At 39.5% G+C, this 22144-nt stretch overlaps 1 protein-coding gene across 4 annotated transcripts; it reads left to right on the top strand.

Annotated features, from left to right (window-relative positions):
• Window positions 1–71: 71 nt before the first annotated feature.
• On the top strand, window positions 72–20059 carry klhdc3l (kelch domain containing 3-like). Of its 4 annotated transcripts, XM_028592091.1 has the most exons (9): window positions 97–146; window positions 1204–1213; window positions 5271–5463; window positions 7541–7623; window positions 8743–8821; window positions 9616–9662; window positions 11306–11426; window positions 13217–13409; window positions 19180–20059. In XM_028592091.1, exons 3-9 carry the CDS (start codon window positions 5295–5297, stop codon window positions 19823–19825), a joined length of 1338 nt encoding a protein of 445 aa, XP_028447892.1. In that variant the 5' UTR covers window positions 97–146; window positions 1204–1213; window positions 5271–5294; the 3' UTR covers window positions 19826–20059. The 4 variants fall into 4 exon arrangements, with proteins under 4 accessions (XP_028447891.1, XP_028447892.1, XP_028447893.1 ...); XM_028592090.1 differs by lacking the exon at window positions 1204–1213 and having other exon boundaries at window positions 72–146; XM_028592092.1 differs by lacking the exons at window positions 97–146; window positions 1204–1213 and adding an exon at window positions 1658–5008.
• Window positions 20060–22144: the final 2085 nt, after the last annotated feature.

Consider the following 22144-nt stretch of genomic DNA (forward strand, 5'->3'; position numbering starts at 1 on the left):
ACGTTATCTTCATCAACACTGTCGCCGGGGTGATCACCATTGTCAGGACTGTCCAAGTGAGAGTTTACTGAAAATTTACTGAAGACCCTGAATGCAGCACAAGCCCGTTTACAGAGAGACAACAATCAGACGAAGAGGAGCATCTCGTAAGTAACGATTTATTCTTTACAGCAATTTCTTCATACATGAAATGCCTGTCACACAATTTTATAAGTATAAAAGGTTTTTGCCACTGAAAAATATGCTGTGGTGTGTCGTATAGGCATCGAATAACGTAACTATCTGCAAAGAAGCTCGAGAAAAGTTCATCTCCTCATTTCCTCTCCTTCGACTCTACCGTTATTAACGTTGACGTTGGCATGTTCGCGCATTGACTTGTCAGAATGAGACACTGACAGATGTGACTACCAAGTCATAACTTGATGTTATCAAGTAAACTCCTAAATATAGCTACGTGGTTGGTGTTCCACTGGAAACTGAGCCGTATATTAACGGGCCGCATTCCTCCATTCGGTGGTTGTTATGCCATTGCTGATGCCATTGACCGAAAGTGCTGTGCCTCTCGACCACAAACGTTACGTCACGTTAGCGTCACGCTCGCGTATCAAGCCGTTTTAACATTTAAAGGTGCAATATGTAAAACTTTACTGTATTTAATCAAAAAATGACCCCAATGTGTCATCAGATATTAAGGAAACATGCTAAATGGAGATACTATGTTTTCTAAAAGCCAGTAATTTCTCCTTTTGAAATTTCCGTTCCCTGACAGAAAGTCTGTTTGTGTTTTGGCCTGTGTGTTGGTATCATAGACTGTGTCTCAAACCGCCGACTTGCACACTTCAAACACTTAGTTTTAAGTATATCGTGTAGATAACGCAAAAAGTCAGTGCACTGAAAGTACCCGGATGACCCCCTAAAAATTGTCAAAAAGTTCAGTGTGGAACGATGGACACTACGCGCACTAAACGGGCGCCATCTTGACTACGCAGCGGAAAGGGGAGGGACCAGGGACGTCGACCGGCAGCTGATTGGACGAACGCGTCACATGGGTCTGGCTTCTCCCGGATTTCACAACAGAGCATAATGGCGGCTCGTTCAGAATACGATCTCGTATTTTACGAAAAAAGTTCACCGAAACGTGTTTCTGAAAACATTTGAAGAGAGAAATAGGCCGTGCAGTTGCTGAATCTGTCTTCATTTCAGATCAACAAAGGTCAGTTTAAGAGATTTTCGTCAGATTTTGAGAGGTGGCGGGATGAGCCGACCGCTCGTCATTTCCGGTAAGTGTTTTAACATAAGTGTTCTGTTTGGGACAACACTAACCATCCAAAGTGGGCACTACGGCAGGAAGTAGTCAGTGTACATTAGCAGTATACTGACAGAAGTGTGCGGTTTGAGACACAGCCATAGACTGTATGGTTGGTATCAACAGCCTATTGACAGGCTAAACGGAGACTTTTTTCGGTTGAAAAATAATATTTTAAATTGACAAACATCATATTTGTAATCCATGGCTCAATTCAAACTGGATCAAAAAATAATTATTATCTCTCCATTGACCCTTGTTCATATTTTTTCGAAAGATAGGTCCCATGGACCGGAAGTAGAAGGGCATGACTTCGGCTCTCTATACTACTACTACTACTACTACTAATAATAATAATAATAATAATAAAACTTTATTACGGACTCAGGACCCCAAAAAAATTACAGCACAACCCGTACAACACTTAATACAAGAATAATCCCAGAGGCATATAATACAATTTCATAATATAACATTTCTTTTATATATATATATACACACACACACACACACACACACATCATCTATACTCTATATAAAAAATAATTTGTGCCAGTGTCTCCATATCTGAGACAACAAACAGTACTGACTCTGATATTGGATATGACCAAGATAATCTCATTCATAGAACACAAGATTTCTCACTGCAGCGTGAAGTGTATTAACTTGTGCAGACACAAACATCTCACTAGCACTACACCATCTAGGCCTTTTAAGTAGTATTCACAAAGCATCATTATACACTACCTGTAATCTTTTCATGCTTCCCTTCTTGTAATTAACCCACAAGTGGGCAGTATACAGAGGTGTACAATACGATTTAATCAACAACATTTTAACAGCATCAGAACAGAAAGAATATTTATTGCAGATATCCGTAAGTCAAATCTTCCTAGTCAAAAAGAACATGTCAGATATCCACAGTGGCATTGTTCCTAGGACAAATGACGTCACTTTTTGATGGACCCTATGGAACCTTAATTCGTAAAAAAAATATGTATAGTAGTGAACAGGGAAACACATAATGTTTTGATTCCGTTTGAATATACATATAATGTTTGTCAAATTAACATATAGGCTATTTTTCCAAGTCAAGAAAGTCACAGACAAATGGTAAATGTACTCTATAATGTATTTACAGACAAGAGTGTGGATTGATTAAAGGGTCTGCCGTACACGCGACCATGACGCTGGTGATCTGATTGAGGTGTTCTGTCCGGTTACTGTCAAAGTCTGTTGACATTTCCTTCTGGATCAATCAGTCTTTAGACACTGCCAGAGCTGTTTAGTGTTTACTGTATGTCTGTCTTCTTCAACTTTCTCAATTTCTCTGTCATTTGGCTTTTTGTGTCTTTTAACCTCTCTTGCTTCTTCTGCACCGTGTTCTTCTCCTTTTTGTTTCTTTACTAAGGACTTAAATAAAAAACAACCAATCACACATTTCGGTCACTCAAAAAATATTAAAATCTTCCGTGATGGTTTCTGACTTTATTTGCCACAACTGATAAATTAACTGGTCTGCTAAACATGGCAACGGTCTGTTATACACAATTAACAGCCCCCAGAATGATGCAATTAATCAGAAGTCATGCTATTTTTGTATATAAAAGAAAATGCTATACAGTTTTCAGGGATATTTTCAGTGTTAGTTGTACTGACCATATTGCTCTTTATACAAGTAACAATCAGGTGTTTGGACAGGGCACAGTTTGCTCATGTGACAGTTTGATAAAATGTAGTAGAGGAGCCACGATGTTGTCAAGGTGAAGAGACAGGGAGAACTCTGCAGCAGCTTATGGCTCGTGTGATACTGGAAAAGCTCAATTTACCTCCTCAGTCATAGATATTGCAGTGTGTAAAAATACTGTGTCAACCAACCAGACTTAGGTCCTTGTTAGTGTTACATTGCCAGACCACAGCGCTGCAGAGGAAGGTCTGGCTAGTCCACACAGCATTCCTGGATGGGAGAAAAACGTGCTCTGGTTTATTGGCATTTCTTGAAACCAATCACAATCCTCTTGGGCGGGGCTTAGCACCAAACGCAGCAACGGTGCGTCTGCAAAATTGCCTCGGGAAGGAACTTGTTTTGGTGGAACATGTGCACGTAGGGAGGCCAGCTCTGGAATTAAAATGGCTGTCGAGTGTTTTTTTTTGCAGTCAAATGCAGCAAAAGAGCATCTGTCTTTCATCACTGTGTTTTAGTAAGGGATGTTTTTTTTTTTTTTTTTATATATTTTACAGCTGCAACAATCAGTGGATTAACTAATCAGTCGATTGAGAGAAAATTAACCAGAAACTTTTTATTGATATAATAATCAATTGATTGTTTAAGACATTGATCAAGCAAAAGCACCAAACATTTGATGCTTCCAGCCTCTCAGACGTTAGGACTTGCTGTTTGTCCTAGTTGTAACAAAGTAGCAAACGGAAACTCTTTGAGTTGTAGACTGTTGGTTGGACAGAACAAGCGTTTAATGACATCAACAGCATGTTTTACTATTTTCATAGTCACATTTTATAGATCAAATAATTAATCCAAAAAATACAATGTGTACGTGTTGCGTCATGCACTCCTGCCCCATCAGGGCCATAGATCAAATAACATCCACAGTCTTTAATATATTTAATGTTTTTCCAAGAAGAAATGGGGTGATTTATTTCTGTGTGATCTAGTTTGTAATTCTTCTTCTTTTTAGTTTCTCTCAATACTTAAACACTGAAGTGAAAAACAGAAAGTGACATTTTGAGTGATGCACAACCAGTGATATTAACTTCTCTTCAGGAACATTGTATCCACAACTAATAATGTCACATCATTATTTCACTTAATTTAGAACATCCACTGTAGTTAAGATTAGTCTTAGTTGTAGGAGCCATACATTGGGTTTGATTAGTCTTTTATGATCTTTCCTCTTTTTTGCGCTGTTGTGTATGTGCACGCGCTTAGTGACGTTGTTGGTTACTGTGGGTGTCACCGGGGGGTGTGGTGACTGTATTAGTGTGTGTGTGTGTTCACGTGGAGGGGTTCGCCAGGTGTTGGGATGATGGCTGCAGGGTGAGCACGTGGAGAAACCTTCTGTTGACCGTCACCATTGTCATCTTCTGTTACTGCACCGTCTGAGGTATCTTTGCACAGCTTATTAAAATGCATCAATTCAAGTAAGTGCTGTTTCTTGCTAAGCTTGTGAAATGGATCAATAAAGACATCCCATCAAGTGCAATGGTTCAGCGTGACGCGTCTTCAGTGTAAACCCATATGTCTTAGCCTGCTGCGACGTTTGGATTAGTTTCTAAGTTTATATGCCGCAATATTAATGTTGGCTCAAAAGTGTTTTGAAATACAACCCGAAAATGAATAATGATGACTGTGTGGTTAAAGGGAGCCAACTGCATTAGAACATTTGCCACTAGAGAGCTTCTCCCCCCGAGCCACGCTTCACAGTCTTCTATGGCAGTGTGTTTCTCCCCTCACACCAGGGCCTATGGGTCTATAGCAGTCCCGGCTGAACACCAATTATAGGAGCCAAGCTCTCTACAACCATAACAGGTAACACTGTCCTATACTGTATGTGACACACAATGGCTTGCCATGCCATATGGCAGCCTTCATTGTAGGAGGCTACAGCAGCTGGAATAACAGATCATCGTTTTCTTCTATTCCTGTTCTGAGATCCATAACGTCGACTCGCAAGGCACCTGACGGTAATTTTCTCAGCGGGATGGTTTTTTATAGAGTGCTGAAGCAGGGTTTGCCCTGGAAGTTGTTTGCTGGTATACATGGTGGATTTCAGCCACAGCTTGTTTTGGAGGAGCAGACAGACAGGCTGTGCTTTGGTTTTATTATTTCACATCTCCACTGAATATATGGTATATGGAATATACAATAGACACTACTTTTCCCAACTTTTACAATTAGACTAATAACCCCAAACTAATGTACTTTCTATGTGATCGATATTTTAAGAAAATGGTCCAGTGAGAGCGGACGATGCCAGCTATGAGTCACAGTAGTCCTTGCCTGTGGACCCGGCTCCTCCAGGGCAGCCAGGCCCCATGTGACCGCTACAAACACGCCTGCTGCAGCTACGGTGGACATGTCTACATCCTGGGAGGGAGAGACAGCAGCTCTCTGAGGGACTTCTGGAGGTACAGTGTGGGTAAGGGCTAAACAAACATTGTACAAGTAGGGCTTTTACTACCACATGACAAAACTAAGGATTTGTGGAAATCTATGGAAGCCTGTAGGGGATTTAATTAAAATGTGGAATTTGTGGAAAATTATAATGCTATTGTGAAATTTTCATTTTCACTATAATGTCATTTGAACTACAGACTACAACATATTTCTTGACACTGCCTAAGTTAACACAAGGTGCCTCATTTTGGTGCCTGACTTTACACTACACCCGACAGCAGGTAACGTTAGCCTACCTTTAGCTAGCAGCTGGATTAAACAAGGTTAAAATGCTGACTGCTAACGTTAAACAGTGTAACGTGTGACTGGATTTCACTGTAGAGGACTCCAACAGCGGGACCTAACAGTCTGCTCGGCAGCACAGCAGCTGCCGTTGTCGGAATTAAACAACACAGACGGTGCGTTCACTTAAAACAGGTAGCTTCGTGGTGCATTCACAGTAATTTTAAAATACCCTTTTCCCATCTGGTGGTTGTTTTTGTCGTTCAATAGCAATTTACTGGTGAAATAAGTTATTGTTATAGGTATTACATTATTATTAAATCTTTAATTTTGACCATGGCCTTAACAATAAACAAGTTGCTGACTGTTGTTTAGTACCCTTCTTTTTTTTTTTTTTTTTTCTTAAACAAATAAAAATCTTAAAGTCAAGTTCATAAAGTAACTTTCTTTGCATTCATTTGATTCCCAATCAAGATACCCTGTTCGTGACGCCAAATGATATCGGGTGATGACTCCGAAATGATGTTGGGAGACCTTAAAGATGACGACCAGTCCGATGATTACAAATCAAGTGTAGCTTTATTCAAACAGTGAACAAACTTTCATGACACTGGGACAACCATGAGCATACAGACACGTCTGCCCAAGGATGAACAACATGTACATCAGAATGAATACCTTTTAAACTCTTTTTGTGCTTACACAGCATGAGACATCTATTTCAGCACACAAGTTTTACTCTCAAACTACACCTTTTATGGCCGATGCTCCTAATAGATTCTCACATTCCTGGCTCCAATTCCTCTGTGTGACACTTGTGCCCATTCTAAGCTAGGTTTTACTGTGAGACCATATCATCTTAAACTGACTGGTCTCTAGAAAGTCCTTAGAATAGATAACATACATTCAAACATCTGCATGCACACATACCAAACCTATCACTTTCCATTGTTAATATGTACTTAAAAACAGTTCTGAAATGCAAAATAATCTAATTTTAATCATGTGACAAAACATGCGATTAATCGCGATTAACTATAGAAATTCAGCGATTACACACACACATGGATGGATGACTCAAAATAAGTCATACAGTAGAATTCACAATATCCACTATTTATTCCTCTCAGCCACTTTCACCACTAACTCCAAAAACATGTGGTGTGGCATTTTGGTCTCACATAAACACACACCCATGTCTTTCAGCAGCATTGTGCACACCGCAGCAGCTTCGTTGGACTGATAGAAAAGCTTCAGTCAACCAATTTGTAACGTGAGAACCTGGCCATCGACCTAATCTTGGTCCATTTAGAGTCTAAATTAGACCGATGCAAGGCTCTGTGTTTCGATGTAGACATATCTGTGATAGTGCACCCAGATACCGATTTGTATCGGTGAACCTTTAAATCCCTAGCTGTTATGGTTTTCATTTGACATTGTTTTATACGTGATCATATAAACAACGTTCTCCCGCAGCCATTACTGGGAAATACTTGGTTGCCAACGCTAGACAACAACCTCCCTCACGGACCTCTAGTGGCCGCGGGCCAGAGGTCCGTTCTCAAAGGGTTAATTAAGTCCCCTATAGGCTTCCATAGTAATCACAATATAATCTTGTCATTATTATTAGTATTAGTTTAGTTTAGTATATTAGTTTTTTTTTTATTATTACAATATTTCATATGATGCATGATATATAAAACTGCCCTGTATGATAAGGTCTTCTAAAAGACAGAAAAGAAAAAAGAAAACAAAGGTGAGCTGTGTTGCATGACCCCCGGCTAAAATCAAACATGTAATTCTGTGCAACATTTAAGTTTGTGACGAGTGGACCGAGTTAAACTGCACCAGTGACGCTGCACCAGAAGAACTGGAGGGACATTCTATGATGGCTCATGAGGTACACACTTTTGAACTTTAAATGGCATAAAAACAGGGTTTCCGCGGGGTCTCAAAAAGTCTTAAAAAGTCTTAAATATCAGGCCTTAAAAAGTTTTAGGTTTTAAATTATTTTAAACAGGTTTTATTTTTCCTACGTTTATGCAACACTACCTCACTATGTTAATTTGTTTTTAATTCCATGGTGTTGTCTTTCTTTCTTTCGCTTGTCCAAATATAATTTCGCTGTATTATGATTACAAATGAGACCAACTTGCAACTTAGGGCGTTTTCACATATTAAAGTCCGAACCAAGGTCCGGACCAAGGTTTTTCAACTGACTGCTGCTCTCCCATACTGCCGCGCCTCTTTTTGTTTTGTTATGATGTTGAGAAGCAAGACAGCATTTATTCAGAGACAAACGGAAACATACACTGTAGCCTACATTTACTACCACTTAACAAATAAACTGCTGATGTATTCTCAGCTCTGATAGCTGACAGCTGTCTGCTCTGAGCGCATTCACCGTCACTCTCTCTCTCTCACTAAGCACCGAGCTATTCCTTAAAGGAGCTTCCCCGGTCTTGTAACACAAGGAGAGTCTGCCAGAGCTTCCTGTATTTGGTCCGAAAGTCCGAACCATCCAAAAAATGATATGTTATGAAAAAAAAAAAATTTTATAAACGAACCGGACCATGGTTCAGTTTGGTCCAGACCGAGACCACCTCTTTTGATCGGACCAAAATTTGGTCTTTTGATCCGGACCGTGGTCCTCGGGGAGTTTTCACACCTGTAATTTTGGTTCGGATCAAAAAAGTCAGAAAGTCCGGACCAAATAAGGTACTGTATGTGTGAAAACGCCCTTATATTGCAGCCAATCAGCTTTCGTGTTTTTGGTGCGAGTCTCTTACGGATTGTACCACAGATATAAAACTGATTTTATTCTTGGCTTATATACTTATAAAACACTGAATTCAGGGCTTAGTTGTGATAAAGGTCTAAAACTTTATTCATAATGGTCTCAAAAAAGTCTTGAATTTGAACCCTGAAAAAGCATATGAAAGCTTCTGTCTCTGCTAACATCTCACAGATTGGTGTGTCAGTGTGCCGGGAACACGTTTAACGGCTCTGACCTTTTCAGGGCTTCCTGTACGTGTTTGGAGGCATGCTGGATTCTGCGTACACCGAGCAGAGATGTCCCCTCTGGGTATTTGACATCGGTGAGTCTCACTGTGGAGGTGCATGCACGATACAACTTAACATCGGCTCTTGTCTACAAATGCTCAGGCTTGACAAAAAAGAACTTGTTGTTGCATGTCGACTCCAGTCCCCCGCCTCCGTGCCCCAGTGAAAATATAGTTCTTAACTGTAGGTGAAACCGGTAAAAAGTTTGCCAGACCTTACATTATTCTGGAAATACAATTTTTTAAATGTTTGAACAAAAAGGATATGTCCCAAATTATATGTTAAGTTAACTGTTCAATCAAGAAGTAAAAAAAAAAAAAGTCTTAATCTTGATCTTAATGTGCAGCAAACTGATTTTTGTTTAGCATCAGGATAGACTGATGTGTAAAAGAGTTCCTAAGCCTGTTGTATCTAAACGAAGGGACTCTAAATCGCCTGTAAGTAAGCAGAAGTTGGTGTTCCTAGTTTTAAACATGCGCGAGTCAGAAGACATGCTGTCAGCTAGTCTAAGCATGCACTTCTTGTGGATTGTTTGAAAGGAGTGTGCAACAGGTTGACCAATGATCTTAGCGCAAACTTTGAGTTGATTGTATAATTTTGTTTAAGGTATAGCAGATTGCTAAATGCTGAGCCAGGCTGTGCTGCAGTACAGTATGACAATCTGAATCACTGAGTTATAAAACAGAGAAATAATCTGGCCGCTGGTACCAAAGAATCTAAGCCTAAATGCACTGCTGTATGACATTAACTCATCTGTCAACATCTGTAGCTCCTTACTATCACATGAGCTCTACGTTATTTTCATATTCCTTTGTTGCGTGTGTTTCAGCGAAGCAGAAGTGGGTGCCTTGCCAGGGAAAGACCAGCTCCCCTCAGGTACAGAATACACAATTTCATATGAAAATCATTTGAAGTAGTTCCAGATGATATCAAGCCACTCTGGTCTCCCTGTGCCAAGTTTCTGTGTCAGTGTTCTTCCTGACAACACCTGTAAAAGATTAGATCCTGTTTTAAATCGATAAAACAAAACATTTTAACAACAAAAAAGAGAAACGGATGACATGTTTTGCACGTGTACTCGTAAAAAACTTTTCACATCAGGGTATGTACTGTACTGAAGTTAGTTGGTGAACGAAAGCAAAACGGTTTTAGTAGGTTTTTTCCAGGAAATTAGCATGTTTTGCATTTCAGCAGGAATCAGTAGCAGAGACAACAAAAGTCTTGTTATCATCAGCAGTGATAACTGTCAAGGCTAAAACTCAAACATCAGAAAGAAAGACGTCACAATATTAATTAGTGCTTTTATGTTTGTCTTCAAAAACGTCACATTTGTATGACAAAGAACTTTAACTGCTCAATGCATGACTTAGAAATATCACTAAAACACGTACATCATTGCAGGGAAAATGTGTTTGATTTCATAGTGGTAGATGTGCATTTATCTGCAGGCATTGGCTGTCATATAGGACACAAAGAGAAACTTGAGCTCTGAGGACATCCAGAGTTTCTGAAAAGGAATTTTAAGTTTGGAGGTAAATCCAAGTGGATTTGTTCTCAACATGCAAATCAGAGACTTCTCAGCTCCCAGTTGTCTTGAACACAGCATGGCCTGCAGTCTGCACACCGAGAACCCCCAAATCCACGCTGACATCAGATCTGAAATTCTGGTGCCTCCATGAAACCTCTGAAAGAGAAATATAGAAACATTAAAGGATACTTTCAGGGGTTGTTCAACCTAGACCAGATTTTCCCATGCTTTTGTGTCTAAGGGACTGATGGGAACAACGATCTTTGAAATTGATCCAGTATTAAGTGAGACCAAACAAACTGCAATGCAACGTTAATGGGTATTTCAGCCAAACTGCTGTTTTTACCACTGACAGGCTATTATTATATATAAGTGTCTGACAACATTATGGAAAGGATCCCTACAGAGATAGCCCTTTTAGTTAAAGAGTAAGCTCATTTTAGTTTAACATGAGACAGCCCCGAAATCCCAAATCACCAAACCCACCAGACTCCATTAATAAATCTATAAACAGTATTTTTTATCATTGTTAAAGACACTTCATTCAAAGTCGACAGAAAAAGATCTAATCAATCAAAAACTGCTAAAAGTCCTGATTATTGAGTGTGGTAGGTTTGGCAATGGAGATTTCAGAGCTGTTTCATGTCATGGAGAAAAAAAAGGATTTTACTCTTTAACAATAAGGTCTATCTCTATTAATCAGAGCCTGTTGGTGGCAAAAAACGCCATTTTTTAGTGGATGGAAAATTGACGATGCATATTTTCCCTATAGGGTTACATTGCAGCCTGGTTCACTGCTGCCGGTTACAGCATTCTCACTCAATACTGGACCAATTTCAATGATTTTTGTTCACATTAGTCACTGAGACTATGTTCCATGTTGAGCCTGAGGGAAGTTTCAACTTGCTAGTGATAATAGAGTCCTGTTTTTTTTTTTTGCAAATAGCCTGCCGACTCGTATAGATGTTCTTGTGTGTGTTTGTGTGTTTAGAGTCGAATGCCAACCAACAGAAAAGGACACAGTGCTGTGGTGCTCGGCTCTGCCATGCTGGTGTATGGAGGGTTAGTGGACATCAAAGGATCCTCGCAGGACTTTTGGAGTTTGGATTTTGGTGAGTTTAAAGTTGCTCATGGATGCACCCAGTGTATTGTTCTTTTTTGTACATATTGTATTATTCATGTTATCAGCCATTTGCAGCATAAAGAGTTAGTAGAAACATTATGTAGAAACATAGAAGCAAAAGAGACCAATCCACACAAAAACACATGCAGCCTCTCTCCATTTTTTAATTTGTTGATGTTGGAACTAGATCTGCAAAACTAATCAATTAATTGATTAGTTGTCACCTATTAAATCCAATTATTTTTTAGTCATTTTGTTAAAAAAAAAAAACACTGATCCATCCATTTATTTTTTCTTACCATTTTCTGACTTTTTAGAGATCTAACAACTAATCGATTAATTGAGAAAATTATCCTCAGATTAATCAAAAATTAAAATAATGGTTAGTTGCATCCCTAGTTTGAGCTAAATACTACTTCTTAGTTTTCTGAGACTATGGCAGGTATCAGACCACTTCTACTAATGACAAGACAGACATAGAACAAAGATGGGATTTATTTTATTAGTCAGTGTATCATCAAGTAGAAGTGCCTTTTTGAATTGTCAAAGCATTTTGCTGAGAAAAAACATAAAGTAATCAGTTAAGACTTTTAAGATATTATTGTAATTCATCCCTTTTGTACATTTACACCCAGTTATATTGTTTTTTGTTTTTTTCACCGCTGCTTAGTGTAACTAGTCTTTCTCAGAAAGGCGGTATCTTTATAAGCCTTTTCCTGGCTTCTCACCTCCCCTGCAAAATGTTTTACCTTGTATCAAGCCTTATTTGAAGTAGTTAGTTTTAATTTAGTGTGAATATACCAGACTAAGTTGTCTGCACACAGCAGGTGACAAATACAGAAGCTGACTGTTTAATATCTTGATAACATGTTATGGCCATGTTCACACTTGGCATCCTTTTTGACAAGAAAAAGCTGACTAGGGCGCTTTTGTAAAAAAAAAAAAAAAAAAAAAACCTGGCAGCGCTTTGGTTCCAAGCAGCCGAGAGCGTTGTTTGTTGCTATAACAACAACTACTGCTACAGTATCTTAGAGCGTTATCTGGAGGGGTGCTAACGTTAGATAAAACAAAGTGGTGGAGCAAGCTAGAGAAAGAAGAGAGAGCGAGAGAGAGAGAGAGAGAGAGCGGTGCTACAAACGTTAGATAAAAACAAAACAAATAACTGCTGTGCTCCGACTCCATTTTTTCTTGTTGTTATGAAAACGACAGGTCTGGCTACTCCGCTTGTCCAAAAAGTGCTTGACATAGGGCGTTTTTTTCTTTTCAGAAAAGTTTAACTTTTTTCAACTTCAAAAGACTCTCAGAGCTGCAGAAAAAAAAACGATTAGGATTTTTTGGAAACCACGGTTTACTTCATAGGATTATGATTTCAAACGACCTTGGCAGTTTAACAAAAGACGCCAAGTATGAACATAGCCTATGACTTACACTTTGAACATTACAGTAACTGTAGACACACTGTACACACGGTATACTGTGTGTGTGTGTGTGTGTGTGCGCGTGCCTGCGTGTTAAAAATGAATGATGATCCTGCTCCCCACCACATTTAAACATTTTAAATCACCCATTAGTACTGCATGTCTAGTTCAGCTTTTGTAATATAATATTTTAGTCATGTTTCAACTTTGGTCCAGAACAGTACCAAAATATGCGAGATAATGATTCAGTGTCATGGTTACACAATCTGTACATAGGAAAGTGTTGAAGAACATGTTTATATGTCGCAATTGTGTAAAGTCATTAAAATTGAAATGTTTGCATTTTGTGTGTGTGTGACAGATTCCATGGCTTGGTCGCAGCTGAATGGTTCCCAGCAGCAGGGCCCATTAGGCCCCGGCCCCAGACACAGCCACTCAGCGGTGGGCAGCCACAGCTGCATGTACCTGTTCGGGGGCCTGAAAGGCTTACGGGAGCAGAGGGACTTCTGGAAATGGAATTCCACCAGCAACATGTGGAGTTCCCTCAAAAACAAGTGAGAAGTGATTTCATCTCTCAGTTTGTCCTTTTCGGTGTTGCCTCAGCTCCACAGCTAAATACAGTCCTTCCAGAAAAACGCAGAGTTTTTTTGTGATTGATACGGGCAAAAATCCTTGATTATGCGGCATGTTTTCTTAAAAAATGCGATGGAATATGCAGAATATTTATGCAATTTTATGCGATGAAATTGCGGGAACTTGCAAAAATTGCGGGAACTTGCAAACACTGCAGTTTGATGAAAAAGAGAAAAAAAAAGTGATTCCCCAACACCCTGCTTTTTTTTAAAAACTTTATTTCAAAAAATTGTTTACAGATATTCAGTCATTGCAATACGTAAACAAATAAGATACAAAAATATATACAAATAATATAATATGAAAGTAAAAATAAAAGTAATAGTCTAAATAGAGGGAAATAAAAGATACAAAAGAGACAGACTTTCAAAAATCGTTAATAATATAGACAGCAGGAGCACTTAAACAAAGAAATTTGAGTAGACATCAGATATTAAGATAGCTTTCTGATACCAACTGAGACTGAAAGTACATGTCAAATTCAACCTCCAACACCCTGCTTTTCGATGAAGTACACATCACGTAATTACGTCACTTCATAACGTTCCTATGGCAACAGGGGAAAATGGCTGCTCTTGTGTGAAGTAAACGCAACATTTTTCAACTTTCTGCTAAGATATGTGACTTTTTTGCAACAAAAATACGGGGATTATGAAATCATGCAAGCCCCGCATATTTTGCGCGGAAATCTGCAATTTATGCGGCAAAAGTGTGGCGTATTTGAAAAAATGCGGCTGATTATGCATTGAATTATGCGATCGCATAATCGCGTTTTTCTGGAGGGACTGTAAATACAGTATTAGTTATTATAGTTATTACAGTTATTATACAGTATACAGACATTGCAAAAGATGATGATGGTTCCTCCTTCCACTCTGTTTATTATAATTACCAAACCTTTATCACAAGACAAAGTAATTTTGTTTCATAACGACTTAGTAAACTGACTCTTTTAATATGAGAATAGAAATGCTTTAAGAGGGCAGAGAGACCTTGTGTCCATTCAATTTGGATATATTTTTTTTATTGCGATTAATCGAATTTCTATAGTTAATCGCGATTAATTGCATGTTTTATCACGATTAAAATTCTATTATTTTGCATTTTAGAACTGTTTTTAAGTACATATTATTAATGGAAAGCGATTATTACCAGGGTATCTTGATTGGGAATCAAATGAATGCAAAGAAAGTTACTTTATGAACTTGACTTTAAAATTTGTATTAGTTTATTTATTTACTGTAAACAAAAGAAGAAAAAAGAAAAAAAGAAGGGTACTAAACAACAGTCAGGAACTTGTTTATTGTTAAGGCCATATTGTCAAAATTAAAGATTTAATAATAATAATAATAATGTAATAACTATATCAATAACTTATTTCACCAGTAAATTGCTGTTGAACGACAAAAACAACCACCAGATTGGAAAATGGTATTTTACAATTACTTTCACAGTAATTGTAAAACTTGCCCCACGAGGCTACCTGTTTTAAGTGAACGCACCGTCTGTGTTGTTTAATTCCGACAACGGCAGCTGCTGCGCTGCCGAGCAGACTGTTAGGTCCCGCTGTTGGAATCCTCTACAGTGAAATCCAGTCACACGTTACACTGTTTAACGTTAGCTGTCAGCATTCTAACCCTGTTTAATCCAGCTGCTAGCTAAAGGTAGGCTAACGTTACCTGCTGTCAGGTGTAGTGTAAAGTCAGGCACCGAAATGAGGCACCGAAATTTTCGTTCTTATTCGGTCTTGTTACTACCGTTTAGGTCGGCACATTTCGGTACCCAACCCTACTTACCAGAGTCAATATAGTGTGCAGTAACTTCTAAATAATTTTGATGACTCACTGACGTCCAGTGATCACCGGTTGATGAGACAGTGTTTGTACTTTGGTTTCAACAACAGGTCGGCGAGTAGCACTCTCCAAAATAGTGCTTTGCCTGAGCCCACTAGCATCAACCTGAGTCACGTTAACTGGACTATGTTTAGCTCGTAGGTGGTAGCTCAAGCTTGACGTGCTTCGGTGATAACTTAATTCAGCTTTACACAATGTGCCTATGGCTTCCGACTTGTCTACGAGCCGTCTGGGAGTTTTGGAAAATAAAAAGCTCCATTCAGAATTGTGTTGCTGCTGCATGTCTCCATCATGCCTGCAGCCTGCACCAGTAGGATGTGTTAGGCGGAAGTATATGGCAGCTTGATGATAAGTAAAGGTGCGGCAAAGGGTCAAAATAGTAGCCTGTTAGGCACGACGTGAAGCCCAGTGAAGTGAAAATAAATTAATAAATGGCGGCATGCGATTAATGCGATTAAAAAAAAAATGAATGCGTTATGCTCGGCCCTTAATCACAACGTGATTAATGCTGACAGCCCTATTTAAAAGTTATCTCTAATCTGTGATACAGAGTTTTAAGGTGCAGTGTGAAGGGCAACACACACACACACACACACACACAGGGCAGGGCAGGGCTCAACGCCAACTTGTTAAAGTGGTTGCCGGCCATGTTTTAAACTGCCTATATTTGGAGCAATTCATTTCTTATCTAACTATACCACACATTTTTATAATGAAACAATGAGATAATGGCTTGCCATATAATTTCCCATCCCTCTCAAATAGGAGTGCAACAGATCACAAAACTCACAGATCGGATCAAAGTTTTGAGTCACGGATCGGATCCATTTTTGGATCAGCACAAAAATGGGGGGAATTTAAATGATTATTAAAGATGTAATAATACCTTTTAACAATAACTACTTCTTTCACCAGTAAAATGCTGTTAAAAGAAGAAAAAAACAGATGAGAAAAGGGTATTTTACAATAACTTTGAATGCACCACGAGGTTTATCAGTTTAAATGCTGCTTTTTGGATGCTTTTATATAGACCTTAGTGGTCCCCTAATACTGTATCTGAAGTCTCTTTTATATAGACCTTGGTGGTTTTACTGATCTCTTTTATATACTGGTCCCCTAATCTGTATCTGAAGTCTCTTTTATATAGGCCTTAGTGGTCCCCTAATACTGTATCTGAAGTCTCTTTTATATAGACCTTGGTGGTCCCCTAATACTGTATCTGAAGTCTCTTTTATATAGACCTTGGTGGTCCCCTAATACTGTATCTGAAGTCTCTTTTATATAGACCTTAGTGGTCCCCTAATACTGTATCTGGTCTCTTTTATATAGACCTTAGTGGTCCCCTAATACTGTATCTGAAGTCTCTTTTATATAGACCTTAGTGGTCCCCTAATACTGTATCTGAAGTCTCTTTTATATAGACCTTGGTGGTCCCCTAATACTGTATCTGAAGTCTCTTTTATATAGACCTTAGTGGTCCCCTAATACTGTATCTGAAGTCTCTTTTATATAGGCCTTTGGTAATAGTATCCTTTTTATATAGACCTTGGTGGTCCCCTAATACTGTATCTGAAGTCTCTTTTATATAGACCTTAGTGGTCCCCTCTTTCTGAAGTCTCTTTTATATAGACCTTAGTGGTCCCCTAATACTGTATCTGAAGTCTCTTTTATATAGGTCTTAATGGTCTCCTAATACTGTATCTGAAGTCTCTTTCCCAAAATTCAGCCTTGGTGCAGAATTACAGACACTAGAGCCAGTCCCACAATGAGCTTTCCTTAGGATGTGCCATTTCTGTTTCTGTAGCTTTAAATGCTATTGAGGAGGAGAGAGGGGGGGGCAAGGTGGAGGGTGGGGGTGTGGTCTTGACCAACTGCCATACTTTGCTTGTTTGCAAGCCATGATGTCTCTCTCTCATGGGTGGGCCAAATAAATGGGCGGGCAAAGCAGAGAAAGGGGAGTTAACCTTTCCCCTTATGACCTCATAAGGAGAAGATTCCTGATTGGCCCATCTGAGCTTTCATTTTCTCAAAGGCAGACTGACGCAGACACAGTCAGCCAGGTCGCCTCTTTTATATAACCGCAGCAGTGCATAATGGAGACAAACTAAAACTAAAGTATCCATCTCATTACACTGGTATTGATCAATATCAATACCAACGTTTGTATCGATATTATCGATATTTGGATCGATCTGCTAGTGACCATAGTGCTAGTTTGTGTCTTTTAGCTCATAGCTTTAGCAGCAGACTGTTGTACGTCCCGCTGTTGGAATCCTCTACAGTGAAATACAGACACACTTTTACCGTGTTTAATCCAGTCATAACTGTAGCTAACGGTAGGCTAACGTCACCTGCTGTGTAACGTGTTATTAGTGTATACTAGCGTGACAGCAGCGATGTTTCTGTTGCCTCTAATGCCTGTTCTGAGTATCAAGAGCGCTGCGCAGACATTTAGGTGGCCAAGGAGGACACGGAGGATTAAAAAACATGATGGACTCTTCAGAAGACGTCATTATGTTCATTCAAGTTTCTGCACGGGAAAGTCACCGGACGCCACAATCTTCTGAACATAGTCCTACTGAGAAATCCAGAGAGAGTTGTGTGGAGCTGATAGTCTTAATTAGCTTTGTTGCAACTCATTTGGCAATGGCTTGAATGCAGGGTGCGAACTACGGGGGAGCTCAGCTCCCCTTAATAAGACATGTGCTCCCCTGAAAACGTGATTTGGGAAATTTTGGGGGGTCTCTAAAAATATTGACAATGTGTCATTTTGACGTGCAATTTCAGTTTTGTGTAATGTGATCATCGTGGATTATTATGTGTAAAACTGCAAAAATATCATTCATGCATGTCGGCAATTTGAACCTAATTCACATCAATAAAGATAACTATACATGCTATTCTTGTTATGAGCATCAAGGCGTGGCGGCGCTGCGGTGCAAATTCAACTCATGTTTAGTAGCTTACATGTTAACTCAGAGATTCATAGAAAAAATATAAACGGTGGAGGCCATTAATCGGCACGGAAAGTCCTTGAAATCCATTCTGCAGTAAACATCATATAGCTATGGCAAAAAGAAAACAAGGCAGTTTAATTCATTTTGGTTTTACTAAGAAATTGTGTAGCGATGACGTTAATAGCACGACTAATTCACCTGCTGCAAGCCCTGTTGGGTGACAACGCAAGAAGAAGCTGAAGATATAATGTCCTCTCTGGCTGAAGATGATCCTAACCCCTCTTGCTCCTTTCTCTCCCGTTAAATGTGAACAACCAGTAGTGGAGAGACTGGAAGAGCCCGTATACATGGCTGTTTGTTAAGGATGGAAGCTTGAGGTGCATCGCTAAGGTCTAATTGAACGGAGGAATTATGGTATTCTTCAATAGCCTGAGTAACTTTAACCGTTGTTCATGTGAAATCTCAAAAAGCCTGATGCTTTGTTTATAGACTATTTGTGGCCGACTGTTTGCTATTTGACCTATCTACTCCTGTCGATAAAGTATAACAGGGTAAATCCTGTAGTGCATACACTTGTAGATGTTATGTATCTTTGTACGTCATTGTAAGTCGCAAGCGCACAAAATCAAATCAATCAAAAAGTTACACACTACAGCTTTAACAAGCTGGAATCAGAGAATTTTACTTTTCAGACTTTTGAATTTTTCTTTCTTAAAATGTATTCAAATTGATTATCATTTAGAAATACAAAACAAATAGATTAAAAAAGTTAATTTCAGACTCATTTAATTTGCTTAGGGCTCTCTGAAAGCAGAGCAGTATTGTATTTTTTTTGTAAGTGTTCAGTTTCACACCACCTACTCTCTGCTTGTTTCCCTCAGGGCCGGTCCCTCCAGACTGATGGGCCACTCAGCCGTGGCCTACCAGGACAGTATGCTTCTTTATGGGGGAGGTGAGAGCCAGAACTCTCCACAGCACTACCTGTGGAGGTACCACTTCAGCACTCAGACCTGGGAGCAGGTTGCCACGCTCCCTGGCTCCAACCCCCCAGGGAAGATCCACCACTGCTGCGTTGGGCTGGGTCCCAGCTACAAGTCCAAAACCAGCAGCCCCTGCTCCAGCTCAGCACAACCCAGGCTACTGGAGGGGAAACTAAGGCTCTTCAAGAACAAGTGCTTCCCTGCCCCACTCACCTTTCTAGGATCAGAGGGAGCTATAGAGCTGGAGACGTTCAGCCCGGACAGATGCTACGGTAGCAAAACTCTCACACAATCTTCCCAACTATTCAACAGCAAAGAGGGCGTAATGGGGAAAGATGCCCAGCAGATTGGAAACTGTTTGACTTTTGAAAACAAGGCTTTTAGGAAACAGTGGGTCTGCAGAGGAGCTAACCCGCTGGACGAGGAGGAGGAGGAGGATGAAGATGATGCCGCGCATCTGCCTGATCTGCTGCTGGTGCTGGGTGGGAAACCGTGCACCACACACAGCCCTATCTCCATATGGCAAATGACTCTAACGGACTCATAGCAGCTTTTGAAGAACGCTTTTGTTAGAACATTAACGCGTTCTCTATATGAGAAATATGAAGAAAATAAACACTGGTGTTATATTATCACTTTTGTTTTGTTAAATCTTATATGTTGAAAGGGTTTACTGACATGCTCTGAACAAGAGAATAACTCTTTCTACTTTTGTTGTGAGTTTTTAATTTTAATTTCATTTCATTTTTGCAGAAGTCAAATAAATTATCAGAAAATGCCATTAAGAAAAGCTGTAAAATGATTGCAGTTGTGAACAATGATCTAATTCGTAGTGTCATTGTGAAAAATATACAGCACACATATGAACATAAAAATGGCAAAATCAGGATCACCGATCCAAAACATTTCTCGGTACTGCTGTACATGCAGATGAATGGTGACAGTTCCCGGAGCTCCTCGGTTACCCATCGGTAGTCTATATCCACATTGTTCCCCTCCCGGGATTGTTCAGGTGCCGCCAGATATTCTGCTTGATGTCCCTCTTTTTCGGCCGGATGTCCGTCCCCTTCCTCTGTCTTTGTGTTGGTGTTCTAACCTCTGGTGGATTTGTGAGGACTATGGTTAACTGCTCCTCAGATCTCTGCAGGGTAAATCCAGACAGCTAGCTAGACTATCTGTCCAATCAGAGTTTTCTGTTGCACGACTAAAACTACTTTTGAACGTACACATGTTCCACCAAAACAGGTTCCTTCCTGAGGCTAATTTGCAGAGGCATCGTGGCTCCACGCCGCCCAAAACGATTGTGATTGGTATATAAAAAAGCCAATAAACCAGAGCACGCTCTCCATCCCGGAATGCTGTGTGGACTAGCCAGACCTTCCTCCTGCGCTATAGAGGAAGATATGGCAAAGTGAGACTAACCCGTCTGTAAATCTCCACTGGATGACTCGCTTCAGAAGGGTTGAAAATCTTTCCCTCTGTAGCTTTTAGCTTAGCGCAGCACATTGCAGCCATAAACAACACTGGCTAGCATTCTCCCCAGCTCCAAAATTTTCACGTCCATTTTCAAAAAACCAAGATGGCAACTGTCTAATTGCTTCAAGGCTTCAAAACAGCAGTCCACAAACCAGTGGGTGATGTCACGGATGCTACATGCAGTATTTTTACAGTCTATGTCCAACCGCTAGTCAGCGAGACATGAACAGGATAAACACAGACACCAATGGGAAGGACTCACAGTTACTCATTCAAAGAAAACTATAAAAACTGACTTCATTCTTTGCTCAAAGTGCTATTACTCCACCAGTATCTTTGCAGAGCAAATATTAGTTTATTGCTATATTAATGTTCTGAATGTCGAGTACAGAACTCATGAAGAGGCTTCTTAAAGAAGTGTTCAATATGAGAACGGAATTTGTTGTTGTGCTTTTGTAACTTATAAGGTTATCATTTTTTAAGTAGGGAAATTAGTTTGGTTGTACTACTCAGTAACTTCGAAATAGTCTCATGAAAGAGGATCGTAATAAGATCATGGATCTTGATCCTGTCTAAAAAACAAAACGTTATATGATCTTTCTGCCATTTGGCCCACCCTATCTGTGACATATTTCACACTCACAAGCTGTGTAAGACACATTGCACAACTCATTGACTACAAACTGCCAACACAGAGCTGATGATAATGCCTGTAATATAACCTGAGTTACACAAGATGGCGCCAGGGCTCAGCGTCTTCTTTCTGTCTAACCTATAACTGAAGGAATAAGGCTCAGTTATTGGCCTAGGGCAGGTTTTTTTTTTTTTTTTTTACAAATAGGCCGATTTATCTTTTCTAATAATATGTTGTTTTAATGTATACTTTCAGACATATTTTAATTTTGTGGGAAAAAGCAAGTATTAAACAATTAATGTTAGTATTATCAAGTAATGTTACATTCAGGTCAATATGGCCATCTGTTGTTGCTTGATGGGCTGGAAATTGCCATATTATTTTTGCATCACTTCCTGTTATCCCAAACTACGGAGAAACCCGAGGCCCAAATCACAAAACGCTGTCTTAGACAATAGTTTGCATGGACTTTGAAAAGGGGTGTAGTTCCACCTTAAATCCCTCCTGGAACTATTCCATAAGTTCTGACATATGTTTGTTATCAACTTATTCCAGCTCTTTATGTAACCAATAACATATCTACACTGAGTGAAATATTAAAACCCAAGACTATTTTATCGCAACGCCATTTCACCAAATGGATGTGTTGTATGTCATTTAAGACACATTTCCCCAAATTTCAGCCAGACATATTTTGGGTCTTTGGAAATGTTGGGAGTTTGCCAGACTTCTGCTTGTTAAGGGGATAATAAGGTC

Source organism: Perca flavescens, chromosome 11, assembly GCF_004354835.1.
Source record: "Perca flavescens isolate YP-PL-M2 chromosome 11, PFLA_1.0, whole genome shotgun sequence".
In the NCBI taxonomy this organism is placed as follows: domain Eukaryota; kingdom Metazoa; phylum Chordata; class Actinopteri; order Perciformes; family Percidae; genus Perca; species Perca flavescens.

Excerpts from the sequence above, each read along its gene's own strand:
- klhdc3l (XM_028592090.1), top strand. The coding sequence starts at position 5,295 with ATGCCAGCTATGAGTCACAGTAGTCCTTGCCTGTGGACCCGGCTCCTC. Across the intron at positions 8,822-9,615 it reads CCTCTGGGTATTTGACATCG|CGAAGCAGAAGTGGGTGCCT; the intron begins GTGAGTCTCACT and ends CGTGTGTTTCAG. Across the intron at positions 13,410-19,179 it reads TGGAGTTCCCTCAAAAACAA|GGCCGGTCCCTCCAGACTGA; the intron begins GTGAGAAGTGAT and ends TGTTTCCCTCAG.